General features: G+C 41.3%; 2 protein-coding genes across 3 annotated transcripts in view; both read right to left on the reverse strand.

Moving 5' to 3' along the window:
• LOC102785570 (tensin-3) overlaps positions 1-2033 on the reverse strand; it is a 31717-nt gene extending 29684 nt beyond the window's left edge. Inside the window, exon 1 of the mRNA XM_087831282.1 lies at positions 1667-2033. The gene's annotated coding sequence lies outside the window, so the exon portion shown is untranslated. The remainder of the gene's footprint in view (positions 1-1666) is intronic.
• A 757-nt stretch (positions 2034-2790) lies between these two features.
• dspa (desmoplakin a) lies at positions 2791-18688 on the reverse strand. 2 transcript variants are annotated; one of them, XM_006786437.3, is made up of 24 exons: positions 18313-18688; positions 17193-17277; positions 16892-17010; positions 16499-16640; positions 14989-15114; positions 14557-14616; positions 14247-14414; positions 14044-14148; positions 13860-13955; positions 13641-13766; positions 13303-13455; positions 13056-13210; positions 12706-12832; positions 12394-12580; positions 11757-11995; positions 11394-11575; positions 11098-11236; positions 10124-10317; positions 9835-9997; positions 9581-9664; positions 9380-9487; positions 8977-9075; positions 8300-8797; positions 2791-6588 (listed from the first exon to the last, which is right to left on the reverse strand). In XM_006786437.3, the coding sequence occupies exons 1-24, from the start codon at positions 18549-18551 to the stop codon at positions 3367-3369; spliced, it is 6816 nt and encodes a 2271-aa protein (XP_006786500.2). In that variant the 5' UTR covers positions 18552-18688; the 3' UTR covers positions 2791-3366. The 2 variants fall into 2 exon arrangements, with proteins under 2 accessions (XP_006786500.2, XP_006786499.2); XM_006786436.3 differs by having other exon boundaries at positions 6983-8797.
• Positions 18689-20981: the final 2293 nt, after the last annotated feature.

Below are 20981 nucleotides of genomic sequence, written 5' to 3' on the forward strand. Positions count from 1 at the left end.
AACTCTGATACCATCAGCTTCACCATTCGAAAACCGCCATGTATTCATACTTGGCGTGAGTGTGGCACCATGCTGTGGAATAACATGCTCACAGAGACATGACAGGCTTTAAGAGCCCAGAGAAGGACAAGGCCACAGTTTGTTCTGGCCTTTTCCTGTCAGGGGCTCAGTATGTTTATGCTGTGGCTTTGACACCCATTCACTGCTGAAGGACTGAAATAAACAAGCCCTGAGAACTATTGAAAAAAGCCACAGACGTGGATGCAGAGTATTTTTAGTACGTTTATTTTGTAACTCTGGAACTCTAGCATGTATTTGTCTCACATTTTCACGAGGCATTTTGAAGGAAATAAAAATGACAACCCTGGCTCTGAGCAAATCTGTGCACCCAGAAGGCTCCTAAAGCAGTCCCTAATTACCATTTTCAATCCCAGGGTCAGCGTGGAATGTGCTCCAGAATGGATTACGTTAGCACTCTCCCTTTTTCTATCCCCGCCACCCTCTCTTTCTCTTTAAAACAATTTTTGCCACTTTATTGCTTTCATACTCCAGGTCTCCTCTCTGTTTAATGACTTGCACATGTACAGAGAGTGGTGCTGTGACAAAATGAAATGCCCCACTGCTCTGTCTCCTGCTGGGATCACAGTGTTCTGCTTACAGTACACAGTCCCAACCTTCTGCCAACCCACCTGTCCAAACGACACTATCAGGATCCCCATTCATGTGTTGCTCTGCCAGCCCTTTCTAAGTGCCTCCTATTACCAGTCATGCAAAATAATAATAATAACTCTTTGTGTTTCTGACTCATTTCTTTTCGCCTGGAGGGTTAGATATTAGTCATGCAACTCTAAATTAAACCAAATCTTGGAAGAGTTCAGCCTGTAAAATGCTCACAACAACTCACAAACTAGTTGCAAGAGGGTGTAAACGCAGGAAGACGTAGACTCTGTACCTGCTATCATGTAAGGACACTAGTGCATGTCATCAACAAAGGCTGCCTGAGAATCATAGCCTTAAGGCTGCACATACCATGCAGCAGCTCTAGCTCAAAAGACAGACAGAAAGAAAAAAGACAAACTTTCTTAATCAGTCATGTCTCTCGAATACTTGTTCACGAGTACAACACCCCAAACAGAAAGGTAGGCCCTATCTCTGTTGAAGCTTTCTGGACTACTGGACGCAAGTCCTCCATAGTCCCATATGTTTCACATTATAAAAGGTCTTCAGTAGACCATAGCCCACAACAGCAAGGAACCCCAAATTATAGCTATTGCAGAATACAATCCACTGGGGTAAACGTTTAAAAGCTAAAAAGACTACTAAGCCTGACTTTAGGAAGTTTCAGTAAAAGGCATTTAAATAGTTCTATTTAAAAACATGATGTAAAAGTAAAGACATTAAAACAATATGATCAGAATGAATGACTCGCTTGCCTGTTTTCAGAATTTTTACACCAGAGCGCGCACACACGCACGCACACCCTGTCTCTAGCCAAAGTAAATACAAAGCATTGCCCTATTTTACTCTGTGGACGACCTCACTGCAGTGTGACTGTTGAAAAGTTCTCCACAGAGTGGAAGTCTCATCCCGCTTTTTAAAGCGCTGACCAGCCCCAGTTACAACTCTTGTCTTCTTCTGGCGAACTGTTTCGGGCAACATGCCTTACCTTTTTAAAGTGAAAGCGACGACTTGGTTTTTTTTCTTCTTTTCCTCCTTTTTTTTAAGTAAGTTTAAGCTGTAGAAAGAAAAGGAATATGATAAAGTCCGGAGTCTCAAAGAGCCCTCAGCCGTCAAACAGGCTTACTGCGGGCTGGGAGGCTCATTTTCCTCTGCTGGAATGCGCTCTCTGGCTATTCGGAGTTTGCTTGGACCCAGGGGCTCCTTTCGCTCCTTTCTGTCACTGCTGGTAATAAAATAAAATCTTGCTCGTATCCTGGAAAAAAAAAAGGGAATAGCTGCTGCTGCTATTTCTCCTATGCCTCCAAAACACTTCCTCTAGTCCAGGCTACCGCTGCAGCCGCCACAAGTCCTGGCATGGGATAGTCCTCCTACCGCTCCGCCGTGGGTGTCTGCCTTCTTCCCTCCCCTTTCAACCTACCTCCCCTCGCTTTGGCCTCCTCCCTCTGCCCCCTTCCATTTGTTTGTTCTCACCCTCACTACTCATACACAGACTTTAACTTCCTGCCACCCCACACCCACATAATCACCTTTCATATGGCTGCTGTACAAGTAAATACATATTCATGACATAATGAAATATATAATTGTAAGAAATTATAACCTACCGTTTAAAACCTTTAATATATAAGTAAGTTTAAATTAGGCCACAACTTTTTAAGGTTTCATAAATGCACATTTTATTTCCTCAGTAGTTCAAAGGTGTATTACGAATATTCAAACCGTCATTTTTTTTATTTATTTATTTTTTAGAATAGTCACTTTATTACATTAACATAGACCGAGTTCAAATTACACATATTATAAGGATCTCCAGTGGTCCAAATCAACCTCCTTCAGAAGGTAAATCTTGGGTCTTTCATGATATCTTATGCAATGTTTTTTTATTTATGTAGTTTATTAACAGATATTTCAAGCCACCATCAATCAACTGAAGAGTAAAACTTCACTCTCAATCTGTGTAAGATCAAAGGTAATATAGTGAGTTGCATTTAAACAGGGATCCCAGAACAACTTTAGCATTACAATCAGAGTCATCCTTATAAACAATGCTGTCTAGCTAGCTTCTCCTATGCAACAGCTAATTTAAATGAACCAGGACAAAAAGGCATGTAAAATTCTGTAACAACTTTATTTTGATAGCGGGCAACAGCATTTTAGTAGCAACAATTTTCTACAGTTACAATGTAAAATATGTTGTATTGCAATGTAAAACATATATTGCTAAGCCTCAGGATTTCCAATTAACAACAAAAAAAATGTTCTTTCAATAATGCATGAATTAACCGGTCATGTTCACACAACACAACAAAAGCAAAATTTATTCAGAGGTCACGTTAAAGACAAAATCAACAGGCATTTATTATATATTGCTATAAAAAGTCATCATGTAGTAAAATGAACTGAAATAAGGTTATATCTACTAAAAATCTATTGTGATAAAGGTGTAAATAGCACTCAGCATCTAATATTGAAACTTATCATTACAACCTGCAAACAAAAAAAGGTCTAAAAAAAAAAAAAAAACCCCAAACAAAAACAAAACACCTCCCCAATCTTTTAAGTACAATACTTCTTTTTTGTTTTGTTTTTTAAAGAAAATGGTTATTGAAAAAAAAAAGCAAACAAGCAAACTACAAAGGACATGCTACTCTTATGTGATTAACTATTATCATTCTGTGGAGTGAATTAAAAGTGTGTGTTAGAACTATAAATGGTACTGCTGGTGGATGTAAAGGTCATAGTAGAGGTGTAATCCACACTGCCTCTACGTGATCCACTCCTCGAGCCGGTACGAGACCCAGCCCTTGAGCCAGAGCGAGATCCTGGGTTAGAGACATTGTAAGGGCTGCTGATTCCCTTGGTAGACACAGACGAGGCTTGCAGCATCTTCATGCCATTGCTTTCCTCCACCATGCAGCTGTCCATGGCTTCTTTGTATGATATTTTCAGTTTAGTCTTGGGACAGGTCAGGTTTTTCTGGTGGTTCCGAGTGTCTTGAAGCTTCTGGGCCCCCTGACCATCTACCCATTTTCTGCGGATAGCCTCTTCAATACTGACGCGACGTCCAGTGCCAGGTTCAATCAGGCCCCCTGTCAGGTACTGAAACTCCAAAAATCTCTGGCCAGCCTCATAAGGCAGCCATGTCTCCTTGACTGCTTCTGCCGCAGACATCCTTCTTTTAGTCTTCACATCCTCAAAGCCAACATAAGCTTTCTGGGCAGGTTTCAGTTTACTGGCCATGCTTTCATCAATGATGCTCTGATGGACAGCATCTTGCAGTGGCAGTCTCTCACCAGTAGCAGGGTTGATGATACCACCTGTGCATGCCTGGGCCTCCAGCAACCTCTGTGCTGTAAGAGTGTCAACTATGCCTCTTCTAAGCGCTTCACTAACAGTTATTTTCTCCAAGGTCTCTGTGTCAAATATAGCCCCCACAGGGCTGTGGTCATCAAACATCTCAGGGGGAGAGACTGTAATAGATATACTGTTGAAGCGTTTACGGACAGTAGGAGAAGATGGTGTTGTGTGGGTGGGGCTGCTGCAGGTGATCATGTCATCAACATTGCTGGCTGCAATGGTCATTTCAAGGCTGCTGCTTCTGCTGGCAATTTCGTCAGCAAATTGGGTCAAGGTCATTGTTCCAGCACGATACTTATCCAAAGTGCTCTGGTTAATGACACCACGCTCTAGGCAGTCCTGAATATCATGTTGGATTCCAGTTTTTCTATCTACTATAACCAAGCGTGCAGAGCCATCTGACCCTGTTATAGTTATTTCCTCCCACTCGCACTCCTGCTCTGACAAGTCCAGGAAAGTATCGTAGTCAATCAGCTCACGGTGGTAGGCCTCCCTCACTGACATTTCAAGCCCAGTGTCTGGATCAACAATTACAACCCGCCTCTTGCGTAGGATATTTGTGCGGCTTTCCTGCGTCTTCTGGGGCTTTCTCTTGTCTCTTAGTGGCAGCAGTATTAGACCTGTTTTTTCATCTTTGATGCACCTTTCCTTCAGCTGAAGATATGTCAGGTTTTCCTTGGTATTAGGATCAAAGAATCCTTTTGTGTCATCCCCTTCATAAGATAAGATTTCATTCATCTCCTTATCAAAGTATCCTCTCTTATAGGCAACAGCAACATCAATACGATGGCTCTCTTTGGGGTCAATAATCCCACCACTGGCAATCTGAGCCTCGAGCAGTCGGATTCCATGACCCTTCTCAATAAGATCTTTCTCAATAGCTTGGAAGAGGGATATAGTTTTTCCTGTGTTTGGGTCTCTGTATCCTATTACTGCCTTCTCTGCAGACAACAGCTTGCTCTTAAACTCCTTCCCTATCACACCCCTCTTGCTGGCGTCTTCCACTGTCAAGAAAACATTGTTGACTGGATCAACTATGAAGCCAGAAGCAGCCTGGGCCTCAAGAAGCTCCAACGTGGTGCCTCTCATAAGCAGACCCTCCTTCATTGCCTGATAAAAAGGTAGTATTCTGTCATTGGCTTCATCATAGATCCCGGCAATACAGGTAGAGCCATGGAGATAGGTCTTTAGCTTGTCTTCAATATCTCTGCTAGTGAGTTGGCCCTGACTGAGCTTCTGCAAGTCAGTTTCATCCAGAAGTTCAGATTCGATGAGTTTCGAGACAGAGACTTCACCACGGAGACCTTTCACTGTCAAGGGTTTTTCTGGACCAGAGATCAGAAGCAAGCCAGAAACAGGTTCCACTGTACACTTCATCCGAAGGTCATTGTAAGTTGTCTTCTGTCCAGTTGTTGGATCCAGATAGCAGGTTGGTTTTTTAGTCAGAGCCCTGTAGAGGTCCTCGTCAATAAGATTGCGGTCCAAGGCCAGATCTTTTGGTAGGAAGACACCCAAAACAGGATCCAGTATACCCCCAACAGACTCTTGAGCCTGGAGCAAGCGGATGGTTGTCTCTTTGTCTATGTGGCCTTGTTTGCAAGCCTGACCCACAGATAGCACTTTGCCAGAGTATGGATCTTTGAAACCTGTGCTAGCAGCTTCAGCTTTCAACAAGGCATCTCTGTCTTCTGTGTCTACAATCCCTCTTGAACAGGCGGTATCCACAGGCATCTTCTCATTAAATGCAGGATCCACTATGTAGCCTGTTGCTGCCTGAGCTTCCAGAAGCTTAAGGGCACTCTCTGGGCTGAGCATATTCTTGTTTTTGGCTTCAGTGAATGGGATTTTCCTTTGAGAAGTAGATGTCATACCAGCAATGATGCCACTGCCCTTAAGGTTAACCTGGATGTCTGCAGCTACCTCGCTCACTGTCCGTCTTCCCTTTAGGAGTTCATCTAGAGTAGCTTTACTAATGATACCACAGTCGCAAAGCTGATGGGCTGTAACTTTGCGGCGCACGCTGTCAAACAGAAGCTTTGAAGGATCAATGGTTTGGACCTTCTCATCTGTCTGGGTCTGCATATTCAGGGTGTTGGGCCTCTGCTGCAGTCTGCGTATTTCTCTTTCCAGGGACTCCTTCTTGAGAGCCAGCTCTTTTGCCTCTTTCTCTGAGATCAACAGACGGCTCTTGTACCTTTCTTCAATACTCATTAGCTCCCTCGTGAGCCTCTCGATCTCGCTCTTGAGGGAAAGCCTCTCTCGATCGGCCCTATCTCTGTCTGACTCGCACTGCCTAATCTGAGAACTTTTCAGCTCATACTGGCTCTTTATAGTGCTTAGCTCCTTGAAAATTGAATTTTTCTCCTCCTGCAGCTGTTGTTTGTTTCGACGCTCGGACTCTAGTGTGACTTTGATGCGATTGAGCTCCTCTTCTAACCGCAGCTGACGATTCTTGTCCTGCTCCAACAGTTTAATCCTGGACAGAAAACTATCCTTCTCCAGCAGAAGCTCACTGTATTTGCTTTGGGATTCTTGCACCACAAGCGAAGTCTGTGAAGAGATAAGAAAATATATTGTCATGTATACAAGACATTTTCCCACATATAGAATACAAACAATTTAAATTAAATTACATGTCCTTCATTTGTTAGACCTGTCTGAACTAAAGTACATATTTGTGCATACCAGCATGTTAGTGTTAAACTGTTTAATGGTATGAATGAATTTTATAAGTGCCATAAGTGAATGGGTAAATGAAATGTTATTTTGTAAGTAAGTAAAAACATGCAAAAATGCTAAGCTAAAAGAAGCAAATCACAAATTATAGACGGCTACTCTGATATCAGGCTCACTTTTATTGCATGTATACCAAGTCATGCAAGGAGCGATATAAATTAGATGTGATGATTATATGGTAATGATCCGTCAGTACAATCAAAAATACCTCAATTGACTGCTTTTGGAATTTGTTTATTTCCGATTTAAGCTTTTCTCTCTCGTTGGTTAGGTCATTGATGAGACCCTGGAGCTCTGACGTCCTCTTGATGCTACTCTGGAGTTGGACATGCAAGGCTGAAATCTGTGTAGCACTTTCTCCATCAATAGCATCTTTGCTGAGCTTCATCTCATCTTTCTCTTGTCTAACGGTTCTCAGCTCCTCCTCCAATTTCAGTCTCTCCTTTGTGAGGTTCTGTGTCAGAGTCTTTAGCTTCTCAATCTCTGTGGTGTACTCATTAAGTTGGCGGCTCTTCTCCTCAATAGTCTTATAAAGGCTTTCATTACGCAGGTTTAGTTCATGAATACGGGTCAATTCCTGCTGGAGCTTCTGTTTCTGTATCTTCAGCTCAGCTGTTACACTTGCCAGTTCCTCCTTGGTGGCTTTGTGATCCCTCAGACTCTTATCCAGAGCCTCCTGAAGAGCCTTGAGATCCTGCTCAGACTTTCTCCCAGAGGTGGAAGCTTCTATCTGAATTGATTTTAGCGAGCTAATTGTGGTGGTATGCTCTCTGCAAGTATGTGTCATCCTCTCCAACTCAGCCTCCATTCGCTTTCTACGAGTGAACTCCTCCTGAGTTGCCTGCTTCTGCTTTGCCAGCTCAGCTTCTTTCCCATCCAGAGAGCTTTGAAGTTCCCTGACACGGCTCTGCAGCCTGGCATAATTCTGCTCAGCCTTAGTTTTCTCACTGGCCTGCTTTTCCAGCTCCACTCGAGTGATACGGATCTCCTGCTCAGACACTTTCAGTTTGTTAATTGTCTCCTGATACGAAGTGTTCTTTGTCTTCAGCTCTGCCTCAGCTTGTTTCAGGTGATTTACTTCCAACTCCAGAGCTCTCCGCTTCTTCCCTTCTTCCTCCAGGTTAAATGTTAGGACGCTGATTTGCCGGGACTTTTCCTGATTGTTTCTGGTGGATTCCTTCAACTTGAGCTCATTCTCTTCTCTCTGCTGCTTGAGCGTTATCAGATGCACCTCCAGCTCACTGCGCACCCTAGTCTCTTGTGCCACTGAGGCCCTCTGCTGGTTGACCTCCTGCTCTGCCCTGCTTTTCTGCTCCTCTGTAATAGCAATCGCTTGCCTCAGTCTCCTCAGCTCCTCCTCTACATCTCTCTTCTCAGCAGCGAGTCTTTCAAGTTGCAGCCTCAGCTCTGTTGCGTCTTCTTCTTTCTGCTGTGAGGCTTTCAGGATTGTGGTCTTGGTAACGTGGATCTCTGTCTCATATGTCTGCTTAAGTTGATTAATCTCCTGGGTGCACTGTGTTCTTACCTTTGACATTTCAGATTCAGCATTTCGTCGACGTGCCGCCTCCTCCTCCAGCTGCATCTTCATCCTCTCAACCTCACGTTCCTTGTCTTTCACTGCCTTTTCTAAGTCAATCTTAGTCCAGCTGAGTTCTTCCAGTTCTTTCTGTCTGCGGCGAACAGCCCCTTCATACTCCTCTTGTTGGCTGTTGTAGCGCTCCTCTGCCAGCCTCCTTTTCCGTTTTTCTTCATCAAGTTGGTATTTAATACGCGTCAGCTCATCATTAAGCTTATGAAGCTTGCTCTGTGTGCTGTCCAGGCTCTCCTTGGCAGCATTAACCTGTATTACTGAGGTTCTTTTCACTTCCTCAGTACAAATGACTTGATCTTGTAACTGACTAAGCTCCATCTTATACTGGGCCATAGCATCCTCCAGAGACTTGTTTTTCTGGTTACGATCATTGAGGTCCTCCTTCAGACGCCTCAGTTCCTCCTCAAGCATCTCAATCTTGGTGTTCCTCATCTGAGGAAAGAAAGGGCGAAAACAGAAAGCACATCAGTTACATCCTGTCATACTCTCACATAAACCTCTTTTTAAATTTATCATTCATTCTTTTTCTAATATTAGAATTTATTATTAAAATATCATTAATTAACAGAAATACTAGTTTTTAAACAACAATATGCAAATTCAGTAACCACCTTCAGCTCTTCCATGTTCTTCAGCAACTCCCCTAAGAACTTGTAGTAGTCACTAGAGCGGGTAAGTAGCTCTATATAATGAGTCTGTAGGTCACCTGCCTGATGAGACAAAATGAACAGATGATGAGTAATTTGGTAATGATTACATTTTTAAAGGACACAAAGAAATAAGGGAGTAACTTTAATTATATTATATAAACCTATAAAGAAAGTATCCACTGTTCAATTCAACAAACAAATGGCAATTAACCAATAACTCCAAAAATATACAACGGCTAATTTGTTTTCCAAATGTGCAATAATAACAATGGCAATGCTCGCAATAAACATAAAGTTAGAATATTAATAAATATGCATATGAAAAGGTGATTAGAGCAAAGAGTTTGAAGGCCAACGTCCATACCTCTTGTCTGACAGCAGAAGCAGGGGACTGCAGCATGGTTCTCTTGATGGGAACATTAAGAAGAGTTTCCAGGCCTGCACTGTAAGAAGCCAGCTGCAGCTCATAGTCCTGAAAACATACAATGCAACATAAACTTTCATTTTGCTGTCTAGTCTAGCACACTTTTAGATGTAAAACTGCATTTTAAATTCAACTACCGACCTTTATAGAGGCAGCACATGTGTCTGCATTTTTCTGTACATCCTCTACTTTCTCTTTCTTTCCTTTGATTTCATTGTGAAGTGCCTATACATTAAAAAAACAAACAAACAAACAAACACAGAGTTGTTACTGAAAAATACAAAATCCATGAAACAGATAGCAGTAAATAGTGGATATTTCCAAGTCAAAATCAGATCAGGCCAGTTCAAATCAATACAAAACAATAAACATGATGTAAACAGAGAAAGACATACCTTCTGCTGATTAAGGTGGTCCATTAGGGTCTGGATGTCACTGATCTTAATGGTCTGAAGGGTGTCCTGGCGCTTCCTGGCATTGTCTATCCACTGTTCCAGGGAAGTGCTGCCCTGCTGATAATGCTTTAACTGATTCTCCTGCTTCTCCAGGTCCCACACTCTGAAGGAAAAGGAAGTGGAAGGAATGAAAGAATATTTTTAGTGTTGTTACCAGCAATGGTGAATGGGCAACACAGAAAAATAAGTATTGGACCAATATGAACATGAACGAATAATTCTACCATACCTGCTATCTATCTGTGATTGGATGCGGCGCCAGCGGTCAGTCAACTGACGCACCAAGACTGAGTATTTGGATAAATCTATGTCGCATTTGTGGAAGGAGTCAGAAATTTGACCATTCAAGTGCACTGCTGTAGAAAGCTCAGACTCCATAGATGTCAGCAGGTCTCTTTTCTGTTCCAAATCACTCTTCATTTGCTACAATACAGAATAACAGACGCAAAAAAAGAATACTTAGAACCATTTATCTAAACCACATTACATTTTTAAAACTGGTGCTGCACACTTGGACAGTGTATGTCATGATTTTGATATATTAAAAAAAAAAAAACCCTAACTTGAGACAAAAACAGACATTGGCATCTGGTTATTTTATATACACAAAAAAAGTATCAAAAGACTAAACTCTTAATAGTGTTGAGTTAAAGTAAAATCTCAAGGTTTTTATCACCAAAATGAACTGGTTATTATTTGATCACTGCTAGTAAAAAGGAGCCAAGCAAAATGATTGTAGATTTCGATCCCTACTTGCATAAAAGCAGCTGCAATGTCAAAACACTCCTATAAAAATTTTAAGTGTGCCATTTAAAATGTGTCATAAAGAAATGGCAGCAACTCATGATGCAGAAAAATGACCAATATTATAACATTGTTATAACACATTTTATAGCCTGATGAGCCATTTAATACTGGCTCTGAATTATAACCTTTAGAGCAACTTGCTTTCAAAGAAAGCTGAAAAGCTTATTAATAATACACTATTTTTACATCATTCAACCCATATTAGAGGCCTATATTACTCTACCACAGACATACTGATACTGGAATATAGGCTGATATTAAATATTTATTCATGTATTTTTTGTTCTTGCCCGCCTAGATGATACAATTCTAAGATACAGATGGGAGCTCAGAGAAGGATTACATATCAGCAAAGCAAGAGACAACACAGACGAAAATATAAAATGTGCATCAAACCTTTAGTGTGAGCCGATGGTTTTCCAGCTCCCGAGAATCCAGAGAGCTGGTCTCCTTCTCGGTCAGTCGGGCCTCGTGAACTTTAATGATATCCTCGACCTGGATAAGGCTCTGAAGCAAGGCCTTAAGTGCTGATAGTCTGTTGCAAAAATGTAGTCAAGACATTAAAAAATAATGTTAAGGATATTGAACTTGTAAGAACAACTACAACCTACACTTTATCACTTTAAAAAAAAAAAAAAAAAAAAAAAAAAAAACAGCATTTACTCAACCATGACAGAATGGATATAATGTACCTCTGAAGGTAGGTTGACTGGAGGTCCTGCAGGCCTGCAAGTTTTTGACTGACTACATCTAATTCAGAGCGAAGGAACTTGGCTTGCTCCGAGTCCGCAGGAATCCCTTCCAGCTGCTTTGTAATCATCTCTCGGAGGCGCAAGTACTCATCGTAAATTGAGTCCAGGTCTTGGTTCATAGCCTAGAAATTAATATTATCTGATATTCAGTTAAATCAAATCTTAAAATTTATTTTTTTCCTTTCAAAAAGAGGGTTTCATGATGCTATCATCGCTAATAGACTGTAAATGATCTTATGCAATACAATGTGAGTATTATCTATATTTTGTATATTTTATTTATACTTCATAAGAATAAATTACCTGGAGCTTCTGAATATGCACTGAGCACTCATACACGCTGTTATCCCCCAGAGGAATGTGGAGATGACTGGTAAGACCGGATTCAGCCAACTCCAGCCTGCGTCGAAGCTCATGCAGACTAGTGAGCAGTGTGAGGTTTAAGGAGGAGCTCGGTGGTGGAGTCTGGTTATTGGGTTTTGGGGCAGAGACTTTGATCACATTGTCCTTTTCCACTTTTTTGGATTCTGTCTCTTTCTCTCCTTTATTGAATGACAAAGATGAATTTATTGACATAAAAGAACTATTTTCTTAAAAAATCATCTTCAAAGAATTGTGCTGGTTTGTCCTTATACAACATTCATGGGTGAAGCATACACCCTGGTCTTTGGTTTTGGATTTTTGTTTTACACTTTTAACAATGGCTCATAATGACTAATACAACTGCTAAACTCCAGAATATAAACTGATTACAAAATACTGATTAAGATTAATATAAATGAATATAAGTAATTTTTATTCATAGTTAAATCTGCTGCTTAAAGCCAGCTTTGCTAGCATGGTAAAGCAGGCAATTGTAACGAGAAGAAAAAGGTCATAACAATCCAAAGTAACAAACCGTTACACTCGTAGGAATAGGGCAAAGAGAATTTAAACTCACTGTACGCAGGCAGCTGGATGATCAGTGTATCATAGTGGGCCTGGGCTTTGTCAAAGTTGCCCTGGATTAATTTCTTTTCCTCTTCCCCAAACATTTCAGAACCTTGACTGGTACGCATGAACTCCTGGTAATGAGTCTCCAGTCCTTTGATGACGTTGCGGTACTCCTCAGGACGCATCTTTGACAGCTGCAGGACAATTGAGAAGGGTTAGACACAGCACCAGGCACAATGAAACAATGGAAACAGGAGCAAACACAAACTTTGCTTAGTATGAATGCAATATTTCATTTTAATGTTTTTTGTGATCTTACCATGGTGATGGTGAGAGAGTTGATGTAATCGATGTCTTTCAGGCAATACTGCCAGGAAATGAGACTCTTGATGTTGATGAAGAGTTGATTCCAGATGCTCATGATGGCTTCATAATACTGCTCATTTCTGGGGAACGGCACAAGCAAACAGTCACTTTTTAAAATAAAACTGCAAATGTAGAAAAAATTATGACAAAATCGCCACAAGGAAGAACTGGATAAAGCAAAACTGCAGAAAAAAATGCCCCACAATGCATCCAGTACTGTATATGAAGCATCACATTCTATAGAACAGAAGAATAAGATGAGCTTCAGCAGGCTAAATAAATACGTGACTGAATGTTTCTTACTTGGTGGCGATTCCGATGCTGAGGGGGTTTGGCGGGGGGATGAGCAGGCACACCGAGGGAATCATCATGTCGAGACCTCCTGGCCCCGTCACAAGCCACTTGCTGCGCTGTGAGTTGTCCTTCAGGATGCCCTCATTTCCTTTCATAATACCTTTCTGAAACACGCAGATCATACTGAATTATACCTGCAAGATTTAACTCTTCTATTCTATTCATATATGTGTGTGGGTGTAAAAATGTATCTTACCTGGTCTTGTTTAAAGTCACATAACGCCTGGACCATGATCGGGCCGCTGCTCTTTTCCTCGGGGTTGCGAGGCTTCAGCCTGACAATAGACTTGGACTTGCTGACCAGACTTTGGACCTGCCTCTTATTCTCCATGATGCGTGCTTTCTCTGTCTGTGTGAGAGCAAATCGAAGTTCTTAACTGAGCTTTAAAAGTTAGATACCTTCATGTAGTCTTTAAAAAACTGGCCTTAATGATTTCCATGTCACTTAAGAGGAAAAGTTTGAGTTTAGCATGTACAGGAAAATCCATTTAGGTGTTTCCCGTGGTATTGTAACCAAGCACTACAAAAAGATACCTCCAGGTTTTTCAGGAGTTCGGCGAGTTTGTCCAGGGGTGTGTTCTTGTTACAAGTGAATTTGCTTCGAATTGTCTTGTGCTGCTTCTGTAGCTTCATATAGGTCTCATTGGCCTCCTTGAAAAACTGAGGAATTAAGGTTTGTTATTAGTTACATAAAAACATTACAAGGCTATATACTTTTTTTTAGTCAAACCAGAGGTAGATATGAGCATTTACTTGGCTGTAGGCAGAATTCTCTTTCAAATGAACATGGATGCATTTAGTGATCTGCAGAAGCCAGCTCCACTGGGTCTGTAAGGTGTCCATGTAGGCCTGCAGGCACAAATGGACATCTCAGCACAAAACTGCAGAATAATGCGCTGTTTGAAATGAAAATGAAAATGAAACCAGAACACCTTACGTCAATCTTATCAGAGGCAGGATGGTTGTTGGCCAGAAGGCCGTCTGATTTCACCTTCAGCTTGTTTAACTCTTTCTCCTTCACCTCCAGGTCTCTCATCAGCCTCTGTCAAAAAACGAAACAAAACAGAAAGTAAGGACTCCACAATGCCCAGAGAACCAAAACACACAAGACATAAGGAAAAAAGAAAAGGCGATTCTCACAGAGTAGCTCTCTTGCTTCTTGGGGATGTAATAGTCGATGTTCTTGTCTCCCCAGTCAAAGATTAGTTCTTCCTCCTCTCTCTCGTTCACCCAAATGATGGCCTGGGAGATCTCCTCGATGATGTTCTGAAGCTCACGCAGCTGATTCAGACGGCTGTGGGACATTTTCTGAAACAAGGCAAATTTCAAATTGTAATAATGATAATAATGTGAAAACTAAAGACTCCAACAAACTAAAACATGTTTCTAAGAGGTTATTTATTTATTTATTTATGTAGGTTTTATTAGTATCGTTATTGTTGTTTTTTACCATCAGGCTTTCCCATTCTTGGTCCAGTAGGGAGAGGTGGTACTTTTCACCATTTGCACTCTAAAGAAAGAGATGTTTAATTTAGCTCCGTTTTGAAAATGCCCACAAAAATACTTAATGCACAGGGGACATAGAAAACAAGGGGTAACTTACAATACAATAATATCACATTACGCTACAAATGCAACACTTAATAACAAAACATTAAGTAACTCAAGACGGATGCATTATGGTATTCATTTAGTCATCTATTTTTCTGTTATTCAGTTAACTGTCAGATTGGCTCCCTCCCCTGAGTTTCTTCTTCTGCACCATTAATGCACCCCTAATGCAAAGAATGGCATGGCATTTTTATGTTTTAAAGAATAACCTTTGAGCTAAAAGAGAAGCTTTATGAGAAACTTCATAGCGTGGCAGAGGACGAAAACTTACCAGTTCATCTCTGGCACGTTCCACTTCTGAGCTCCTTTGAATGGAGCTGTGGAAGCTGTTGTGACTTAGGATTTGCTTTTCTATGGCAGCGGAGTCATCTCCCCATGGAGCGGTCTCAACCATGCGCTATAAGATGAAGAATAACAGTTTATCTAACATGCTAAACTACACACTGAACTGGAAAATAAAGTGTTATATGGAATACCCAAATGCTTGGCCCTATGAAGGTTTATTAACTATTAAATGCAGGAAATAATACAGTAAAATTCATGTCTTGACTTATTTACCTACCCTACCCTGTAGGTCCTCTAGGTGTCAGTATAAAATCATTAAGTGCATTGTTAAGCAACTATTCCAACTATTCCCCCCCTGTTGAAAGCACTTAGCTTTGATAGGAGCTCTGCCAGCAATGCAACTCAAGTCAGTCTCTGTTCTTTACTTGAATGTTTTTTTTTCTCTCTCTCTCTCGCCTCTCTCTTAAGGCTTTTGTTCTCTTGCCACTCCCTTTTGCTTTTATGAAAACTTAACTGAAGCTACAGACAAAGGGTCTGACATTAACCAGCATGGTTTAAAGTCTAACAGGAAAAGGTCAACAAAGGCATGTACTGGAATGTCAGCACATTAGCTGAAAGCCTAACTTGCAGCACAAGGCCACATTAGGTGATCTGTCTCTAGCTTTGTAGCCATTTAAGAAAAGCAATGCCCAGCATGCATAAACTGATAGAGAAAAAATGTTTTCACAGCAGGTAAATGAATTATGACACACAGAAGGGTGAGGCTGGACAAGCTGAATGAATAATAGGGTGTGTTTCTAGTGAGGTGAGAGGTCTGGGGAGGCCATTTTCCCACGAGCATGTTAGGAGATAGGCTAAACTGCCCTGTGCAATAGCAACTGACTCAGTGAAGGGTGTCATATATCACACTCCCTTACTTTTTGCCGCCACAGCTTTTTCACCCTCTCTTTTCCTGCTCTATTTATTTCTACCTCTCTCTTTCTCTTGCTCTCTCTCCCTGTCTATCATTGGCACTCTCTTCCCTGCTTTGTTTCAATCCTCCTACACCCCTCTCGGCTTCTTTCACTCACGGATCAGGTTTTGGCAGGTTTTGTCCAGATGGTTTCAGTTACGAGTGGTCAGAAAGCCTGATAGAAAAAGAGCACAACCTTGCCTTCCTCCTTTTGCATAAAAAAAAATGATGCACACTAGTGCACCCACGTAGGCATGCATACACAAAGAGTTACAATTATTAAGCCAGAACAAACAGCTCAACTCGCACGACGACCCTAAAAGCGTCAGACGTGGATTCTGATGCTAGTAAGAAGGAATTGGTGTGCAAAAACTGTAATTGTGACAACTGATTTCTAAAGTTTTTGCATGTTTTAAAGTGGTACAAAGATCCCTGAAAGGGAGGCAGGGTTACTCTGCAGAAATCACAAGCCTATCCCATGGCTGAGTTTAACCATGCAGCATATATTTGTTGTGTTTATTGTCTCTGAACATGCGGGGCTCACCTTTTGTTGGGAAATCCAGCCCATAGCATCATTTAACAACTTCCCCCCCTCAACGCTTCCACTGCCTCTATTTCGTCTTATAGTCACGCTGCCCACAAGCTGCTGAGCCATAGCGGCATGCATGTGCTGGAACTGTTCGATGCTGCAGAGTTTTACAAAAGAAAGAAAGAAATACTTTGAATCTTTTAAAATAAACACTAATACACAAGCTGATTATAAGTGCATATAATCTCTAAACCCACATACATATACAAAAGTGTATTCAGGATTACTCATACTGCTACACGGTAATGAATTAATGCATGCAAATGCAAACCAAGACAGTACACAGACTCACTCACACGAGTGTACACCTGCACTTTGCAAAGATAAACATATTGCATCCTGTTTTACCTTCTGAAAATACCATTTGGTATACGCAATTGATTCATGGTTTGGCCACAGTTCCTCAGCTGCTCGATCGATTCTTCAGCAAGAAGTAAAAACCTCTCAGCATCCTTCATGGAACCCCCCTATAAAATCACATAAAACACACACTGACATCTTACATGCTGCAAAATTGTGTTAAGCTACTGACACACCTAAATTAAGAAGACTTTTTTTAGTATTCTATATGATGTTTTCCCTATAACCAAAGGTTAAAAAACACAAGTCAAATCTGTTGGGTTCAGCGTAATATGCCAAAAATACTTACAGTCCGGAGAATCACTTTGGCTCTTTCCAGCTGATCATGACACTGTTGTTGCAAGAATGCGGCTTTTTGCTGAATAGCATTTGCACTGCACATGGGGGAAAAGGATTATTATTCAGAGAACAACGAAGCAGGATTTATTTCTTTATGTACACAGAGAAAATTTGTTTAACATGATTGTAAACGACTCGCGTAACAACATAAGCAGAAGAGGTAAAAATGAAGAAAAGGAATGCTAGGTTCTGGGGAATTTTTAATGCTTTGAGTACACAAAGTTTCAAAGACAGATGCTGTGAATTGCTTTTCACGGAAACTAAAGTGAACAGACGCAGATCTAACTTTCTTGAAATAAAAAAGGACTTAAAAATGACTAGTCTGCATTTTATTCCCGTCCACAGTAATTATGGAGATGGCAAAAGAGCGATTAGTGCAAAAGGGAAAAACAGACGCTGTAATCTTTCAACTCCACCACATCCACCGCATATTAATATATATATATATTAATTTCACCACATTATTGAAAGCGAAATAGCTCGACAGTTTTTGGTGCTGACATCACCATGAATTACAGTAGTGGGAGGATGTTTCAATATGACTCGGAAAATTGCGCAACATGTCAGGATTACTTGGGTACGTATTCCTGGGGGAAATGAGAAAATGACGACTCTGGTAAGTAGATCTAGGCCGTGTGACTGACGAAAGACTAGTTTTAACCACTAATGCAGGCCAACGTCAGAACTGCACTGTGCTGTGCAGTGTCCATTTTATGTGTGCTTGTTCTAATCAAAGGTGGGCCTCCAGTGACCCCCCCCCCCCCCCCCCCCCAGTTATCTGCTTGATTACATGTTCAATTATATAATTTAAGAACTACTTCATCAAAATAAATAAATGCTCCCAACTTGCCAGTAATCAGCTGACAAAACCTTGCATACTATGTAAACTAGTTTCGTTTTCTCCCAGGTAATTCCATTCTTTTCTTTTTTTTAATGCGTCACCTAAGACCCCGGCTACTTTCCCCCGTCGTATATGCGTATGCATTTTACACTTTACAATTACAAATACACCGGCAATTTTCCCACCACTGAAGCCTCTCAAAAGCAACAGGTGATTTCAGGGCACTTACCTGATAGCACCGCCGCCCCCACCCATGCCAACTTGCATGTTCTGCCCTCCGACACCTCCGCCGTGCACGGAGTGCCTGGAGAAGGTGGTGTAGGTGTATCCGCCATCCCCTGCTTGGTATTCCCCTTGGAAGCCGTTTCCACCGAACACGTCGTTTCTGTAATTCGACAACTCCGGTCGTGAAGTACTTCTGCTCAAGCCGCTCATGGGCAGTTTTGACTGGGATCCGTACAGACTCATTGTTTATGAGTTTGTTTTGGGTTGCTCTCTATATTTAAAATTTTAAAATAATAACTTTTTCGTTGTCTTTTTTCTCTGCTTTTCGGACAGCGGACAGACCTTGCGCCTCTCCCCGCCCCGTCTCCTGTTGCGCAGATAATGGTGTGTTGAGAATAGACGGAAGCTGGCTGCTTTTGGACTAAAGAAACCACACCTTGGTGTGTTTACGAAACACAGCGAACACAGTCCTGTGTGGGAAGATAGGTGCTGGGCATGTCCTTTCACTCTGCAGAAAGTGCGTATTTTATGTTGTAATACCACTTGATAGAATTATAAAGTACAGTAGAGGTCCAACTTTACGCAGTTGAGCTGGGGACGGGGGCGGGGGGACTAACCTGACTCCAATAATCACATAGGCTTACATTATATTTTGCTATTCCGTTTATTCTGTGCGGAGTCGCTCCATACAATTCACATTTTCCATGAAATTAATTATTTAAAAGTTTTTGTGTGTGCTTGTGAAGCCTCCCTGTTACTTTATTGATCTTGAGGGTTAACTGTAACTATTTTTCTTCCCACAATTAATAGCTCCTTGTGTCTTCCTGTTTGCTCCTCGCCTCCCTTTATACAGAAGAAAAATAAATTTAAATGAAAGCCCGGCAAGTACTGACAGTAATTAAGACGCAATGCAATCAGCTCACTGAATTCCCATGGGAGTGCATGAAGGTTGTGGTTACATGAAGAATGTATCATCTTGAGTTCAACATTCTTGAGGTCAGAATGAAATTCATGTGAGTTCATAGTTTTCCAGAAGTGTTGAAGAAGACACTTGTGTCTGAGCTCTGAAGAGTGAAAGGGTGCGAGAAAGACAAAGAGGCATAGTAGGGAGGGGCACACACCTACAGTGCCCGTGTTTTAAAAAAGATGTTGGTGCAGATTTGTAGGTGCAATCACTTCTTGCACGCTGTATTGTAAAGTGTCTGCAATTATCTGTTCAGCAGAAAGTAACAATAGTTCACCTTGCTGATCGAGTGTGCCCTCTGGTGTTTTAACCTATAGCCAACGGACACATACATACTCCTCGACCTTCCCCTCAGACATGCGATAACAGGGAGGAGGAGGTAGTTGGGGGAGGGAGGCATGGACGCCCATTCAATACTGAGCCGGTGACTTTAAGGAGCCAACGCCCTAAACTGGAATTTTCATACCATTTTCAGTCGCTTAGTTTCCCACGTCAAACGTTTTGATTGCGCTTGACAAACTTGGCATAGCTTGCCTATGCAAAATATTTTCAGCAGTAGTGCAAATGTTTCACCGAGATATGGTTTCATTTATAAACGCAAAGCAACACAAAATGAATATGTGATAATAAATGTTTCTCGAAAGTCCAGAGTCCCACTCTGGAAAGACACACCCTATATCGAAGCTCAGGTGGGTTGGTTGTGTGTGTGTGTGTGTGTGTGTGTGTGTGTGTGTGTGTGTGTGTGTGTGTGTGTGTGTGTGTGTGTGTGTGTGTGTGTGTGTGTGTAATACATGATACCCAAACAAAAGACACTGCAAGACTGAACTTGTAGAGTTTGTCTAAAACTAGTCTAGTAACAGCTTTTGTTTTAAAAGCAATAAAGTGAAAACTGGGATGGTGGACTTTCTGTACTCTGTCATTAGATAATGTGACATTTTACACTGCAGGATAATTCCTCTGGAATCTTTCTGTTGCATCAGATAAGTCAAGGTGTTGCAAATGCTGCAGACATGGTTCATTAAGTCAGATTTGGTAATACTCATCTGTCATCGTGCAGTGGAGAAGCCACCCTTTATTCTTTCCGTCTGCATGAGTCATTCAGATATACATGGAAGAGACGCTGGTGAAAGTAAGCAGGCTGTTGACTTTCTCTTTAGTTCAGCTTATAGTAAATATATAACCTAATGTTTGTTTCCAGGTCTCAAATCCATCATGGGCTTTGCTAGAACACAGACGTGAAGGTCACTAAATCAAATGCAAGGCTGCAAAAGCTGAATAAAAATATACACTTTAAACGAGCATTAAAGGAGTTCACTCAACCATCCAAATACGTTCCAACATTATGTCTAATTAGTCACACTTACCCTGATACCAGCTAATACTGTAACCTCACACATTTGATATCATTTCCAGACACTGATACTGACATCATGCGCTGAGTAAACAGGAAAAATGAACCCTGACAGCTGGTATATTTAACTGCAGGCAAGTGACACTGTGTCACCCATTAACCTGTTGTCCACACAGATGGTTCTTCAGACTTTCCAGTGTGCAGAACAATGCTGTAAAAGAGACATTTCCTCAAGATAACTTACAAGAAAAACAAAAAACAAAATGCTGTAGTGCATGAGTCAAGGATCTGGGATTGTCACACTTGTTAACCCAGCAATAGAAAAACAGAAACTCTGCTCACTTTCCCATGGTTTTGT

Source organism: Neolamprologus brichardi, chromosome 18, assembly GCF_056152115.1.
Source record: "Neolamprologus brichardi isolate AB-2024 chromosome 18, ASM5615211v1, whole genome shotgun sequence".
In the NCBI taxonomy this organism is placed as follows: Eukaryota; Metazoa; Chordata; class Actinopteri; order Cichliformes; family Cichlidae; genus Neolamprologus; species Neolamprologus brichardi.